The 17,405-nt window shown below is 41.8% G+C and overlaps 1 protein-coding gene across 1 annotated transcript; it reads right to left on the bottom strand.

The window, feature by feature from the left end:
- Nucleotides 1–364: 364 nt before the first annotated feature.
- On the bottom strand, nt 365–16,285 carry DERL1 (derlin 1). The gene is made up of 8 exons (XM_034757329.1): nt 15,899–16,285; nt 14,513–14,624; nt 12,060–12,124; nt 10,496–10,522; nt 8,889–8,984; nt 6,369–6,421; nt 4,818–4,928; nt 365–2,836 (listed from the first exon to the last, which is right to left on the bottom strand). The coding sequence occupies exons 1-8, from the start codon at nt 16,049–16,051 to the stop codon at nt 2,701–2,703; spliced, it is 753 nt and encodes a 250-aa protein (XP_034613220.1). The 5' UTR covers nt 16,052–16,285; the 3' UTR covers nt 365–2,700.
- Between the last annotated feature and the right edge of the window lie 1,120 nt (nt 16,286–17,405).

Below are 17,405 nucleotides of genomic sequence, written 5' to 3'. Positions count from 1 at the left end.
CTAGGGTATGTTCTTGGGGAAATTCCAGGAGGAGGAGGAGGAAGGACTGAGAAGGGTAAAAAGAGAACTACAAAATGACAAGCACAAGGAGGAGAGAGGGATGCAACAGACTGTCAAAGACAGTGGGGACAGGCACTATAGAAAACTCAGACAGGCAGAATGAAGACAAAGAAGAGGACACTAGGCAGCTGGTGACTTTGGTAAGAGTAGTTCCAGTGACGAGGACAAGATCCAGAAAGTGGATCATTCTCATGAGGATTTTGATTGAGAAGAGATGGCATGAAACAGGGTGGTGGTTAGAGGCTCTTGAGAGATCAATCAAGCTTGTGGAAAGTTTAAGAGTGATTTAGCAAAAACAGACAACTTCAGAGATTAAAACTTTAACTTAAACTTTGCCAACAAAAAAATTAGTTACAAAAAGGGAAATTCTCTGTACAAAAGAATGAGTGCCTCCTTATAACAAGAGAATCTGCCATTGTCAGTGTAGATTCAAGTACACACAGGTACAGCTGTAGGTCATCAAATGGGAAATACAGAGTATTCAAAGTGAATTTAAGATTAGTTCGGGGTTCCAAATTTGCAAGACTAGTCATCTTGGTCTTTGAAAAGTGTTTAAATCAAGAATCTCATGTCAAAAGCTTCTCTTTTCCTTGCAAACACATTTGACTTGTAGAGTCATAGAAGGCATTGTTCATGCAGTGTGCACTCGAAAGTGAAATTCACCTCTGTGCATAGGGCCAACCCCAATATTTAAGCCTTTGTGCTATCCCTCAGCACAGAGATGAATTTCAACCAGCATACATCTAAATCATAACCTATGTGACAATCACTTAAGCTGTCACTGTGCTTAACACTTGTCTTCATATTAGAAGCAGAATTTAACTGCTTTGCAGACAGTGACATACACATGACTAATTGGAGACCAGCTGCAACATGACTACTGTACGCATGATGGCTCCTGGACTGTCACAAGTCAACATTACTTATGGTAATAGGTACAGTAGCATTTACACCAGTGGAGACTTTCCACTTACCATCATTAAAATATAAATAAGACAAGGCAAGAGCATCTTTAAAACTTGATTACTGAAACTAGAAGGGCTAAGTGAGTTCTGAACCTCTATATACCTGCACAGCCATGAACATGTAACATGATCACTAGTTCCCTGCATTCATCCATGAGCCAGAAGACCACTACAACTATGGTGTGTGAAAAGAAAATGCATCCTTTTGAAGCCAGTCACAGATAAAAGGAGCAAATCCAATTTGCTTATTTTCTCCCAGGCTCAGGGTGAGTGGCAGTATTTAGAAACCTACAAGTTTACCGCCAGAAGAAAAACACTATAATAATATTTAGCACTTTCATGGCACTTCCCATTTTCACAGCACTATATAAAACTAACTGAGCCTGTGTGATAAGTACCAGTCCCATTTTACAGATGGGAAAATGGAGATGTGGAGGCTAAGTAACTTGCTCAAGGCCACATGGTGAATCAGTGGAAAGAGCCAGGATTAGAACTTCCTGGCTCCTAGCTGTGTACTCAGCTCACTAGAACCCACTGCCTCATGATTATATTCGGAGAACACTGTAGACGTGTCTCAATCATCCCCCACCCCCACCCCACAATAAGAGAAATTGAGTAATTGCAAAAAGAGGAACTGATTAACAGCTTTATATAGCTTCTTGTTTGAGAACGAGAAAGGCCTTAGAAAAGCAATCAATTCTATTGCATCTTGTAACCTGGACTAAGTTTATTTCTAGTTCTGATTATTTAATTTCTTAAAGCTTTTAAAGAGAATGCAGTAGTCTCATCTTATTAATACGAACATAAAACTCTGCACTCAGTACCCTTCAGATGAATACCCAAAACATTTTCTACTTGTAAGTAAGATTTGTTCTATTTAAATTTGCAACTAAAATATGAACCCGGAAGCCAACCTTTTTCAGATTTCAGGATAGTAAGCGAGAGTTGTAACCTTGGTTTAAACACACCAAACCATGTACATTACACTGAGGGTTCAGAGAGATTTAGATATCCATGAATATTGGCAATAGCTTTCTTTTCAATTTCTTATGGCCATCTGTTGTCCTTATCCTTTCCCCTCTCTTGCTGCAGTGCCTAGGGGTAGCATCTCTTCATCAACGTTGCATGGCAAAAGAAAATAAAACTTTCTTGAAATACAGTTTGATAACTGAAAGGAAGCTTCTAAAACTTTTAGTCTTGCTTTATCAATGCAGAGCAGTTACTGCCACCTAAGAAGTAAAGTTATTGAAGACTAGAATCCAAGCATAAATATTAATGAATCAGTCTTTTCGATGTACAGATGAAGACATTCCTTTGAGCCATCCTTTAGCCAAAGACTGGATTCTTAACTCTTCATGTGTCAGAGGAAAAGAAACGCAGACAAAACCCCATCAGCATCTTCCATCAGAGAGGAGAGAGATGGAATAGATACACTGTGACAGATGGACAATACTAAGGTGACTTTTTTAATGGCAGTATTGAACTGAGCACTACTTTCTAACCTGGGGTAAAATCTACAGTTTTCTTCAAGAGTTCTTAATTTTGTCTTGGGCCAGAAAAATTCTTTAGGTCAACTCCAAAAGCACTAAAGAGAACTCAGTTCTTAAGCACACTCTGCACCAGGAAGGGTTATTCCTATGTGCAGCAACTGTTTGCCAAAAGCAGCAGTTTTTCACTAGTCACCTAACCGAAAACCTTGGCCCCAGTTGTGTCTTCCACCACCCTGTTGATCTTCTGCAGCCCTTCGAACACTTGCAGGCGGAACACCAAATCCTGATACCCCTCCTCTCCTGTTTGGCAGCCAGCGGTATCTGCAACACACATGGGGGGTGGGGGAAGAGAGGGAGCAGAAGAGGGGAGAAGAAGACCAAGAGCTGAATATAGTACGGTTGTTCTTTAAGCATTATGGGCTTGAGTCAAAGTTCACTTTAGTTGCTAAAAATTATAAAAACATGGCTTTATATTTATACAGGGAACCATCACATAATTTGCTTTACAAATATTAAGTCTCAACACCCTATGAAATAGGTATTTCTAGTCCACCTAAAAAACCTCACAAGCTTATATGGCCTTATACCATGATTGAGAGACAAGAAGTGTAGAGAAAATTCTCTTAGATACCTATATGGCCCCCTTTATCACAGTATCTGAGCACCTCCCAATCTTTCAGTAGTGGATTTTTCCTCAACATCCTTGTGAGGTAGGGATTCCTATTTTATAGGTGGGGAATTAAGGCAGAAAGTAAGTGATTTTGCCCAAAGTAGATCAGGAAATCAAACCCAGGTCTCCCAAATCTCAAGCTGGCACTCTAACCACTAGACCATTCTTCCTTTCTGGCACAGAAACTCTTGAATAAATTCAAATATCCTACAGGTCTAGAAGTCAAATTCAGCTCTGGAGTAAATGGCTGAATCTGGCCATTGAAATCTGAGCCACAGAAAACAGACAAGTCCCAATTCTACAATACTATTTTTGCAAACAGAACATTATGAAGTTAAAGAACTTTGATGACAGAAGTCTCTTATTATCACCATGTCCTATTTGCAGAACGTTCCTACAGTGTACATGATACAAAAACAGAATTGGTGCCTCTTTAGAAGTAGTTTGTAGTGCTTCGGTTTATGTCAGACTACTGTACTGTTCCTACTGGTCTGACCCAGTATGGCTATTCTTAATATATTGAGAAAAATTAAATGCATGTAACTGGAACCAAAAGACAGGGAATTATATATAAATCAACAACACTGATGGTAGTTTCAGGACAGTTATTACTTGGAAAGACATTTTAAGCAACATTTTGTCTTCTAATCTTTATGGAAAAATTGGGCTTAGCAGGAGGGCCTGAAACAGCAAAGACAGTTGAAGTTTAAGGCTGAGCGCCCCACCATGCTGTTGGAAGTTGTACAGTGTTACATGAATGTAATTCAATCCTGTATCTCATTTTATAATTGGCAATTCAGGTTTTAAAGAGGGGTCAACTTAAAGTCATCAGCAAGAGCATGGCAGGAGAAAAGCATGCGCTGTCCAGAGGCTGAGGAATTAAGACAAGGGATTCTGGAACAGTGATCCTGGACTTTTATCTGACTAGCATTTTCAAAGTTAAAACCATTAACAGATCGTTGAATCCCAGAATTAGTTATTTTACTCACATGCCTGACATACAGAATGCAGATTACCAATACCAATTTGCAGTTTATACCCAACAATACCAAATGTTATCTAGAACTGGTCTCTAATGTAGCTTCTGTAGGTTTACTTGCCTTTTAACTAGAGGAATGGTGCAGGAAAATGGATAAAATGTAATTAACAGGAGAGAGAAAAACCCAATTAGAAAGTAAAATAAAGACAATTCTATAATCAAGATAGATAGATACTGCCTTTGTATTACTTCCAGGGATGTCTCTTTATTGCCATCACTACACTCACCACATTTCCTTGGCCTAGAAAAGAACATAAGCCAATCACTGACTCACAGTGTTAGGAAGACATTTCCCATATGGGCTTTTTATTCCACAATTACATACTACCAGATTTCTTGCACCTTCCTCTGATGCATCTGATGCCATCCACTATCAGAGATAAATCAGTCTGATCTGATATGTTAATTTCTATGTGAGAAGGTATGGCAGTTGTCCAAGTCATTGGCTGATTAGCCTAAGGAAGCATTCTTATGCCCCCAATCCCAGCAAATAGATTTAAAAGGGAATATGCAAGTCCTTTTACTTCCAATTAATTGCAGTACCCCGAGAAGATTATGCCAAAGAAATGACCTGTTTAAAAAACAAAACTTACAGAAACTGGGGTGTGGTTAGGAAATTCCTTCCTCCCAAGTCCATTGGATATTTAAACATTAAGAAGAAGTATAGGTGTCCAACCAGATTTCCTATCAGCTCATTGATGATGCTGCAAGGCAAGGAGAGAATTTGTTGATTTCGTGAAACCTTTCAGCTACTTTGTGTACCCCCTAAAGGTGTCACAGGCATTAAAGCCTCATCTTCCCCTTACTCCCCACCCCAATAACATATTTTCCAGCTTATTGCGGGCTACCTCTTCAGTCAACTGCACAATCAGCATCAACACTTCAGCAAGTCATTTCAAAACCCTCCTTCCAGGCCTTCTCCAGCCAGTTGTGAATGATACAATCCTGTTAACACTCACACTGGCAAACAGACTTTATAGCTATCAATGGCTAGAACAGTGGTCCACATCTCCTGAAAAATTATTGCTATTTCCACTGGACAACCTGCCTTCTGCTGTATGAAACTTTTCTTAGGCCCCGATTCAGCAGCTGGCCTTGGGAATATTTTCTTCCATGTGTAGAAACAGTAAGTATCTAGCAAGTAGCTTCCTGAAGTGACGGATGAGTCAAACATGAGGTAGAACCAGAATCTTACCACAGAAAATCCTGACTCCCTATCAACTTCTCTAATTAGTAGACCACATAACATTATTATTTGTATTACAGGGCCACCAAAAGATTAGGGCACCATTGTACAAGAGACTGCAAGAACATAGATAATCCCTGCCCCAAAGAGTTTACAGTCTAAACCAAGGGTTCTCAAACTGGGGGTTGGGACCCCTCAGGAAGTCGTGAGGTTCCTGGAGGGGGGGAGGGGGGTCGCAAGCTGTCAGCCTCCACCTCAAACCCCACTTTGCCTCCAGCATTTATAGTGGTGTTAGATATATTAAAAAGTGTTTTTAATTTATAGGGGGGAGTTTCACTCAGAGGCTTGCTGTGTGAAGGGGGTCACCAGTACAAAAGTTTGAGAAACACTGGTCTAAACAGAAAAAACAACAACAAAACAGAAGCAGACTGCAGCATACTCAAATGGATGGTAGGAAAGTGTCATGTTGGTTTGGAGTGAGGGCGGTGGGAGAGAAGGGTTGTTACTGTTTCTCCATTTTCTCCCCTCATCATTAAATGCACTGGGGGCAGGCTTAGGGGAAAAGGCAGCAGGAGAAGAGTTAACAGGAGGAAGGGAGTAGGACGTAACTACTCCATCAGAGGCATTACTTAAGCCTGGGCTTTTAGGAAGAGCAATAGCTGCAAATCCTGATGGTTGAAATTTTCCTTTTCAAGAATATCTGTACATTGAAGCACTAAGTTAAGAGACCGCATTCCTATTTTCCCATGTTTTCGACAAGATTTCAGTGTCACATTTATTTTCCAGTTTAGTTTAAAGTCCTCATATTAGACTAGCAATATGATTATTGTATTGGCTTGAAGCCCCCTTATTTTGATGTTATTGCTTCCAAAAATCCTCTTAGTGGGCAAGATATACAATTCAACGTGATCAAAGAAAACATTTATAGCTCATGTAAACAAGCATAATGAATACTTACGATCCTCCAATGATGTAGTTGAATCCCAGAATAACCCAAGGTAGATAACAAGCCTAGCAAAAAATAAACAAAAACAGAGAAATCATGAACACTGAAAGAGTACAAGGCTGCACAAATTCCTTTGCATCTTCATTAGTGTAATCACTGCAGCTTTTAAACATAGTTACTAGACAAATTCTGGTAAGTTAACAACCAACACATTTTAAATTAAGTCTAAGCATTTTATAATGTTTTACATTTATATAAAAACTAGGGCTGTCAAGTGATTAAAAAAGTTAACCGTGCAATTAATCGTACTGTTAAACAATAACAGAATACCATTTATTTAAATATTTTGGCTGTTTTCCACATTTTCAGATATATTGATTTCAATTATAATACAAAGTGTACAATGCTCACTTTATTTTGTATTACAAATATTTGCACTGTAAAAAACAAAAGAAATAGTATTTTTCTATTAACCTAATATAAGTACTGTAGTGCAAGCTTTATTAAGAAAGTTGAACTTACAAATGTAGAATTATGTACAAAAAATAACTGCATACAAAAACAAAACAATGTAAAACTTTAGAGCCTACAAGTCCGCTGAGTCCTATTTCTTGTTCAGCCAATCACTCAGACAAACAAGTTTCTTTACATTTGAAGGAGATAATGCTGCCTGCTTCTTGTTCACAATGTTACCTGAAAGTGAGAACAGTTGTTCGCATGGCCGTTGTAGCCGGCATCACAAGATATTTACATGCCAGATGCGCTAAAGATGCATATGTCCCTTCATGCTTCAACCATCATCCCAGAGGACATGCGTCTATACTGATGACGGGTTCCACTCAATAGAGATCCAAAATAGTGCAGATCGACACATGTTCATTTTTATCATCTGAATCAGATGCCACAAGCAGAAGGTTGATTTTCTTTTTTGGTGGTTCGAGTTCTGTAGTTTCAGCATTGGAGCGTTGCTCTTTTAAGACTTCTGTAAGCATGCTCCACACCTCATCCCTCTCAGACTTTGGAAGGGACTTCAGATTCTTAAATCTTGGGTCGAGTGCAATAGCTATCTTTAGAAATCTCACATTGGTACTTTTCTTTGCATTTTGTCAAATCTGCAGTGAAAGTGTTCTTAAAATGAACAGGTGCTGAGTCATCATCCGAGACTGCTATAACATGAAATATATGGCAGAATGCGGGTAAAACAGAACAGGGGACATACAATTCTCCCCACAAGGAGTTCAATCACAAATTTAATTAATGCATTTTTTTTAAAATGAGCGTCATCAGCATGGAAGCATATCCTCTGGAATGAAGGGGCTGAAGCATGAAGGGGCATACGAATGTTTAGCGTATCTGGCACATAGATACCTTGCAATGCCGGCTATGAAAGTCCCATGTGAACACCCGTTCTCACTTTCTGGTGACATTATAGATAAGAAAAGGGCAGCATTATCTCCTGTAAATGTAAATAAACTTTTTTGTCTTAGCGATTGGTTAAACGAGAAGTAGGACTGAATGGACTTGTAGGCTCTAAAGTTTTGCATTGCTTTGTTTTTGATGCAGTTACGTAACAACAACAAAAATCTACATTTGTAAGTTGCACTTTCACAATAAAGAGATTGCACTATGGTACTTGTATGAAGTGAATTGAAAAATACTGCTTCTTTTATCATTTTTACAGTGCAAATATTTGTAATAACTAATATAAATTGAGCACTGTACACTTTGTACTCTGTGTTGTAATAGAAATCAATGTATTTGAAAATATAGAAAAACATCCAAAATATTTAATAAATTTCAATTGGTATTCTAATGTTTAACAGTGAGATTAAAACTACAATTTAACTCAAAAAAATTAATCGCAATTATCAGGTGAGTTAACTGTGATTAATCAACAGCTCTAATAAAAGCTATCAGTGTTTAAACAAATGTCTCCTTCATACTCAGTCCTCCACTGCAGGTTTAAGTCTGAAGGGAAGTCCTAATAATACAAAACCTGTGGTATCCCAGTCGTTCCCAGAGTAATGGAAAACCATCAGAAAAAAGAAAAAAGCCAAGATGGAACTTCACTGCAGGCTCAAACAAAAAGAATCTGGGTTGTAGAAGAGGAAATTATTCAAAACACAAACATTTTACTGAGCAGTAGTGAAAACTCTGACGGATGAAGGAAATTGTTTATTGCAGAAAGGTGGCTTTTATTCAAGTTAATGCTGGCCAGAAAGTCTTTTTATTTTGGTGTCAGTTTTTCAGACAAGTTGATTTCTATTTTGGGGGAACCTAGAGTAGTTTTATACTGCAACAGCTAACACCATATGAGACACAGCAGGGACTGTGGGTCAGGAGCTCTAGGAAGGCAGCAAAACCTCCCTCTGGAGAGAGGATCTACCATTTGTTGACAGCTTGTGGCTGACCCAGAAGTGACTGACTCCAGAAGGAACTTCATCTAGCCTCTGCCAATGGTAGCATGAAACTCTTTTAGACTTTAGGGGGAAACCCCCGAAGAGAACTGTGCCAACAACCTGTATGCTGTACCTTAAATCTTGTCCCAAACCAAAATGATACAATCATATCTCTGTTCAGCTGGGCCCAGACATAAAGCACTGACATTATCAGGGGAATCATCAGCAACTGCAATACAAAGAAACAAAGCAAAAATTATTCCATCCACCTAAAACCTCTGAGGAACACAAACAGAGGGCTAGCTTTAGAATTGCTTTGTTAGAATGATTCATCAGCATAGATCCTCTAATGACAACACTGCAGGCCTTTTCTGCACGTAAAGGCCCATGACCTAACAAGTTCAAGGGTAGTGGTGAGCTAGTGAACCAATGAGTCATTCTGTTTTACAGTGGGAAACTGGTCTCACTAGCTTGCTGGGGCTGTAACCCCATTGGTAATGTACTTCAACTTATGTGTCTGCCAGAAATATTACAGACTTCCCATTTCTTAGAAAAAAGAACAGGAGTACTTGTGGCACCTTAGAGACTAACACATTTATTTGAGCATAAGCTTTCGTGGGCTATAACCTGCATCCGAAGAAGTAGGCTGTAGCCCACGAAAGCTTATGCTCAAATAAATGTGTTAGTCTCTAAGGTGCCACAAGTACTCCTGTTCTTTTTGCGGATACAGACTAACACGGCTGCTACTCTGAAACCTGTCATTTCTTAGAAGACTTTACAAATCTGATGCACATTTGTTTCAGGATTCATTTCAGACTTCAGATGCACAATCAGGATTTATCTCCGGGGATAGTACGGTGAATTGTCTCAGGGATTATCAGCAAGGTTTTATGCAAGCCACTAGAAATGCCATAGCAGGGGAGGAAGTGGGGAAGGAGAGGTAGAGAATATATGTGAGAAGTAGTCAAAGACAGGAAGAGAAGAGAGAACAGCAGAAACACACAAGACTAAAAACAAACATACCTCAGAAACAACGTATCTGTGACTCAAAAGATAAGAAGTCCTCAAGTCCCCACCACCCAGAAAGTCACTTTAAGCCAACTGACCTGATCCAAGACTCTCTTATTAAGAACTATTTTAATCATTTCTGTGATATTCTCCCACTTTACATTTCTGAAATGAACCCTGGGTGGTGTTTGTCATAGAAACATGCACCACTTCATATAACCTTAAATTTTGCTTTTTAGATGATCAAAGCATTTGTAATGTGAATTCACCTAAAATGGGATTCCTTCTGAGGAGTCTCACTATTGAACTCTAACCCAAGAACTGTTTTTTAGCTCAAAGGGTAAAAAAGTAAATGGCCGTAATGTTACTCCAACAGCAGGGGTAATAAAGTCCATGGATGAAATACTGGCTCTTTTGAGGTCAATGGCAAAACTCCCATTGACTTCAATAGAGGCAAAATTTCACACCTTCATTCCTTAGTTGTGCGACTGAGTTCCACAATGCACCCATGCTTGCTGTGCCACAATGAGTTAATTATCTCTAGTTTACAGCAAAAAGATTAACAGCGTTTATTGCTCTAAGATAGCCCCAGCAAGAGAAATCAGTGATTTTCCAAAATACTAATGTGTAACTTATGATTGATAAATACACTTTAGTGACATTAAAAAAATACTCTGCCTAGAAATAAACGTAATATTATAAAGCCTCCTTGGAAAATTGTATCATGCTTACCTGCATGTCCATCACCAAGCCAGTTATCTTTCATTGGACTATTAAGGAAAATACAATAAAAATAAGTGATAGACCAGGGTGATTTTTAAACCGAGTTAGCTTTTAATTTTACTTTTAAAAGTAAACTTAGTGCTCCTGAAAAGTGACAGATCGACAGCACTGGCAAATGAACTCCTCTAAGCATCCACAGAACAGATTCATTCCAAGTTTTCCCACATTGCCCTGCCAATGGGACTCAATTATGACATGAAGTGACCCCACCTAGACCTGAGAGACCACGCTCACTTTTCATGCCCATTCAACCCTTTGCTTTGTGCCTAGCTTAAGCAGGCTGGAGCTGGCCGTCCCTTTCAAAAAGCATGTTTAAAAGGACCCCAGAACTTAGTTATACACTTCTCCTTCAGTTTGTTTAAAGTTATCAAGAAAAAATGCTGTATTATTTATAACCTCAAGGAAACAAACAGCAAGCAGATTACCTAAACATTTAATATTGCTAATAAGTAAAAGAAAACAAACAGTGGCTCGAAATTTACTGATGAAGTCTTTCAATGCTACTATGACGACTAGAAAACTGAAGTACCTGCTTGCTGTTTTAACAGATAATAGTGCCATTCCTCAGTAACTGTTTGTAGTATCAAAATGTAGTTATAGTCAAAAAAGGAAAGAAATATGACACTGTGGGCCTGTGGGTTTTTCTACAGACTTCTGTATCAAGTTTGCTCTATTTGCAAATTAAGAGAAATATTTCTAACTGCAAACTCTACCTGGTGCTCTGTGATCAGAATCTTACATCAGCACCTACCCAAGATTCTACAGTCAGAATTCAGCTGTTTTGTTGGTAGTGTAGCAGAATCCAGCTCATCTTCCAGTTGCTCTGTGGGGCTAACAGGAGTAAAGATTCTCTCTATACAGTGAAGTCAGCAGATAGAAGAAAAACAGGGAGCACGTCCATTGATTAAGAAAGTGGCATTTCTAAATAGTAAGCCTCCCGACCATAACCACAGTTTGTGATAAAGTCACATCTTCTGTTCCTTTTCTAAGTACAGTGCTGTCATAAGTGACCATACAGGGATAAAGGATTGCAGGAAAAGAGACTAATAGGAAAGGAGATGAATTCAATTTTACAAAAACAATGTGAGGTAGAGTGAAGAAGTAGTGCCAGGGAGATCATTCAAATATACCAGTGCAACTTCTAAAGCAGCAGTTCGCAACCAGGAGTCTGAGGCCCTCTGGGGGCCCACGAGCACATTTCTAGGAGTCCATCAAAATAAACCAGAAACCAGGACTCGCATTAGACTCGCTGGGGCGCAGGGCAGAAAACTGAAGCCCAAGCAACATAATTTTGCGGGGCCCCTGTGGCATGGGGCACTGGGCAATTGCCCTGCTTGCCACCCCCTAATGCTGACCTTGGCTTTTAATCTATTGAATAATCTTATAATGTCTATGGAAAACTATTATATTTAAGTGCTTTTTAGCTAATAAAAACTGGTTTATGAAACTGCCTTATATTAGGCATAAACACAAGAAGCAAAATGTGCCAAGAACTTGATGAACAGAAGGATACAACAATGCAAATCCAGTTAAACAGAAGCATGAACATATAATCCGCTGGCCTTCCATCAAAAGCACCTATAAACCAATAAAGCAGTTAGCAAAACAAGATTTTAGATCACACTATATCCCAAGAACTACCTCAGTTCTTGGTCAGTGGAAACAACACATGGTGCCAAATGCAATCCTCTTGTGTCTGAGTGTACTAGAATTGCAACGTTTGAGAAAGCGGCATTTTCAACATGTGATCATTTAAAAGAACCTGATCATTTTGTGAGCAAATCCCCAAATAATTTTTTAAAATCCATCATTATTCCTTTTGGACTTGTTTGTACACAAATTGTAAGTTTACACTCTTGCTAAAAAAGTAAAACATTCCTCCTCCCTCCCTAAATTGAAAGCTGACTGAGCTGGTACAACTGGATGGTGCTATCTTGCCCTGATGCTTCAAAGAACAGGCACACTGGAAAATGAGGGTAGATTGCATCAGTTATAGAACTGGCATGGTTTGTTTGGTTTTTTGATACCACAGACTGTAAAAAAGCCAGTTATTTTTCACTGCAAATGAGTTTCCCTGCTCCATTTCCCCACATACAAGTAGGAAGGGACACAAACAGAGACAGGATTAGATGTTGAGGCATATATGGATATAACAGCACACAGTATGTATCAAAGGACATAACATGGCAAGTGAACATGCAAGTTTTCTGCCCTATCTTCCTTTGGCTTTCTTGCTTTCAAGAAGCTTAAAAATTAGAGCCTGGCAGTTATCCAAATCATAGGGCTTTTGTGGCTTAATCTACTTAAAAACAACAAACTATAAAAAACCTTAAAGAAACCATAAAACAGAGTCCTATAATATAAACTCAAACAAATCTACAAGTTGAAAGACTTAAGATACTCAGGGTACATCTATCCTACCCGCCAGATCGGCGGGTAGTGTTCGATCCCCGAATCGCCGCCTGTACTCCACCTCGGCAGGAGGAGTAAGTGGAGTCAACAGGGGAGCCGCAGCGTTCGATTCACCGCCGTGAGGACGGCCAGGTAAGTTGAACTTAGTTCGAACTCCTACAAAAATCACTGCTAAATTATATTTTTGGAACATGCATATTCAATTTTATCATGGTAGTACTAACCTGTCTTCCTACAAGTGGGATGTAGCTTATTAATAAAAATGTAAAATTTCATTTGCCATTCAGTACTATAAGTGCAATATAAAATATCTAGATTTCCCACTGAGACCTCATTGTCCATGGATGAGCTACAAGAGCACATACAACCAAGAACTGCAAGCCTTTAGTGAAGGGCTGATAGGGGAAGGGATAGCTCAGTGGTTTGAGCATTGGCTCACTTAATCCAGGATTGTGAGTTCAATCCTTGAGGGGGCCATTTAGGGATCTGGGGCAAAAATTGGTCCTGCTAGTGAAGGCAGGGGACTGGACTCCATGACCTTTGAGGGGGGAGGGATAGCTCAGTAGTTTGAGCATTGGCCTGCTAAACCCAGGGTTGTGAGTTCACTCCTTGAGGGGGCCACTTGGGGATCTGGGGCAAAATCAGTACTTGGTCCTGCTAGTGAAGGCAGGGGGCTGGACTAGATGACCTTTCAAGGTCCCTTCTAGTTCTAGGAGATGGGATCTCTCCATTAATTTATTTTTTATTTATTTATAATACATGTATTTTAGACAATGTTATCACAGATATCATTTTGAATATTTTGCTTTTTGGGGTTTGTTTGTTTTAAAAAACAAATACATAAGCATTTCTTTCTTTATTTAGTTCAGCCTGGTACCAAGCCAAGCATTTTATTTTTTTACCCTTTAAGATGTAGTATAAATGAGGTACTTGCATACAACCACTTGGCAAAGAAGATTTTTACTATACACACCTTCTGCATACCAATGCTACTGCTTTGTTCTGATAGATGCTCTAAAGATCTGATCATTTCCAATTACTTTATAAACATTAAGACTCACAACACACTGCTCTTTACAAATGGGCAAACTGAAAGAGACAAAGAGGTTAAATGACTTGCCCAACATGGACTATCTCCCTCAGTGGTTTGGACTAGGTCTTCTGGTTCCTTTATGTTAAGTGACCCTGTAACCATGCAAAAGAGTGGTAGAGTCCCCTCCTACTGCCCCAAATCCAACAACTAAAAGTCCCAATCCTTAGTCATGAGTGGTCCCACAGAATGGCTGCGGGACTGGGTCTTAAGTGACTAGAGACCCAAAAGTCACTTCTAGAAAACAGAGGGAAGTGTAGTGAATTGATTTTTCAAAAATTCCATGTTCTATTGATTAAGCGAACATAAAGGCATGCGCATTGCTATCTTTCTCTTTCAGAGCGTTGCCTGAGTCCGAGTCACTGATCATTCCCACAAGTTATTCTGAATGGAATTGTATATATGTAAAGATGCTAACTCATGTTAAATCCTACAGCATGCACATACTGCAATTATTAACATACCTGTTTCTAGTCGTGATGAATACTGATACAAAAAATATAAGTTCACCAAATAGAGAAATCCAGTTCCTGGGCCCACTGGGAAGTAGAACGTTGCAGTTAATGGCCTCCAGATCTGTCCAGACCAAAAAAGTGAGTACAGTTATATAAATTAAAGATGAATGAATAATCATGATGTTCTATTTTTAGATTAAGGAACAAATTTAAGATTCCCGTATATCAAATTTTTATTCAGTGATATCGCTTCAAAAGCCCTTGTATCTTACGTCTTACCTGCTATGATCAATTAAGCAAGTAAAGTTTTATGAGTAGTTTCCAGATACAGCATAGTTGGCCTTCAAAAGGGATTCAGAGAACAAGACAAGTCCTCACAACTGTTCAACACTATTTTAAAGGCATCCAGCCAGAATCCTTTCTACTTAGTCCAATGGAAGGCAACATTGAGCAAGAAACTCATAAAATAACCTTCTGAGTGTAATTTCATTCAGCTAACATCACCCACTATTTTTAGCTTTATGAAAGTCCCTGTCTATTGACATCATAAACAGTCTAGAAATAATCTTGCCACTTCTGAGTTGACGCGAGACACTCCAATCTGCAATATTTTAGAATGATGTGTTCAGATCCCAGATTCCGTAAATCAGCAGGGATTTAATTAGCATTAGAGATACAGGACTCTTACTTCACAGTAACCACTTTGGGACTGATACTTGGAACAAGGACAAGCTGCAGAGGGAATTGTGTTCAGCCCTTCTCTGTTAGGCACACCAGGAGCACGATGATATAGCATCCACATCCTTTAAGGCTCTTTCTCCTCTTTCCCCGGTTTTTGGGGGAAAGGGAGAGGACACTTCCTATCATATACACACACAATGAGCACTGAAGCAATTGTTTCCCAATACAAGAGATCATTCAGTGTGGAACCTAAGCAGCCAGAACACTGACCCCAGCAAGTGCCTCCTTGACCTGGGCCCCCTCCCCTACAAGTGGAGATGCAGCCCACCAGTGGGGCGAACCCAAGTGCTGGCTCCCACTGCTTGGCTTGCCCACACCTTTACTACAAAGATGAGCTCCCCCGAGTAGATGGCCTGGGTACCAGGACAGGGCACCTGGTCCTAGTGCCCTCTGGTACCAGAGAATGGAGACTTAGAGAGCAGGGCTGGGATTCAAACCCGTGTCTGCCGGACCTAGCCTACAAGGACCCTTCAAGCGGGAACAGACTACACATCCCAGCAGGCACGGCAGCAACCTACTGCACCTCCCAGCATGCAAAGCGCTCCCCAGAGTGGCCCGCCTACAACTCCCGGCAAGCGGAGCGCAGCCCCCTGGCGAGCTACCGTATAGCTCCGGCGGCGCTCTGCATGCTGGGACTTGGAGTCCACGCCCTACCTGGAAGCGGTTGATGAAGGCGTCGGGCCATAGGACGAGATAGGCGGGGTTGATGAGGCCTAGCTTGCCGATAAGCGGCACCGCGATGGAGCTGGCGAACCAGTAGCGGGTGATTAAAGGGATGCTCCGGAACCAGTCCCCCAGATCCGACATCTCTCCGAGCGCCGCCGCCGCCGGAACCTCGCTACACACCGCGCTACCGCGAGGTCGGGGAATCCAGATGGCGCCCGGGCCGGCCTCCGCCTCCTGATGGAGCTGCCGCAGCCGCCGGGCAGCAGGGCGTGGGGTGCAGGCGCCGCCGAATCGACTCGTAGCCAGACGTGGCTCGCGCGAATTCGGCTACCGACAGCTACTTCCGGTTCCCGTTCCCACCCCCTCGCCGTCGCAGCTGTCACGCAATCGGAAGCACCGGAAGTCCCGCCTCTTAAGGGGACAGTACAACCCGCCAATGTGCGCTACTTATTTGCCTCTTTCCTGCTGGCCGCAGCAGGATCACGTGACATTCAGCCCCGTCATCCATTAGTCCCCCAGACCGCCCCCCGCAGTGCACAGAGTAGCTCATTAGCGATGTATTGCTCAGCAAGCCTAGTTCCCCTGCCCCCAGTGATGCAAACGCTTTCTTGTTTGCATCACACTAGACCAGGGGTCGGCAACCTTTCAGAAGTGGGGTGCCGAGTCTCCACTTACTCACTTTAACTTAAGGTTTCGCATGCCGGTAATACATGTTAACGTTTTTTAGAAGGTCTCTCGCTAGAAGTCTATATTATATAACTAAACTACTGTTGTATGTAAAGTAAACAAGGTTTTCAAAATGTTTAAGAAGCTTAATTTAAAATTAAATTAAAATGCTGATCTTATGCTGCCGGCCCACTCAGCCCGCTGCCGGCCTGGGGTCCCGTTCACCTAGTTCGGCAGCAGGCTGAGCGGGGCCTGCGGGACCCTGGCTGGCAAAGGGCCGGCAGCTGGGACCCCAGACCAGGGCTTCAGGTGGGAATGTGAGGGGGGAGGGTTGCAGGAACTCCCGTTTGGTGCTCAGGGTGGGGGTGGGGATGTGGGGGGGGTGCAAGAGTCAGGGTGTGAGGAGTGCAGGAGTCAGAATGGGGGCTGTAGGTGTGTGGGGGGGTGCAGGGGTCAGGGCAGAAGGCTGGGTGTGTGGCGGGGGTGCAGGGGTCAGGGCAGAAGGGTGGGTGGGGGGGGGGGGTGCAGGGGTTGGCAGAGGGCTGGGTGTGTGGGGGAGTACAGGGGTCAGGGCAGAGGGCTGTGTGTGGGGGGGGGGTGCGGGGGTCGGGGCAGGGGGCGGGGTGGGTGTGGGGGGGTTCAGGGGTCAGGGCAGAAGGCTGGGTGTGTGTGAGGGGGGTCAGGGCAGAGGGCTGGGTGTGGGGGGGGTTCAGGGGTCAGGGCAGACGGCTGGGTGTGTGTGAGGGGGTTCAGGGGTCATGGCAGAGGGCTGGGTGTGTGGGGGGGGTTCAGGGATCAGGGCAGAGGGCTGGGGTGCTGGGCTGGAGGG

This window comes from Trachemys scripta, unplaced genomic scaffold, assembly GCF_013100865.1.
Source record: "Trachemys scripta elegans isolate TJP31775 unplaced genomic scaffold, CAS_Tse_1.0 scaffold_105, whole genome shotgun sequence".
NCBI lineage: Eukaryota > Metazoa > Chordata > Testudines > Emydidae > Trachemys > Trachemys scripta.
This window is presented reverse-complemented; position numbering and strand designations above follow the sequence as displayed.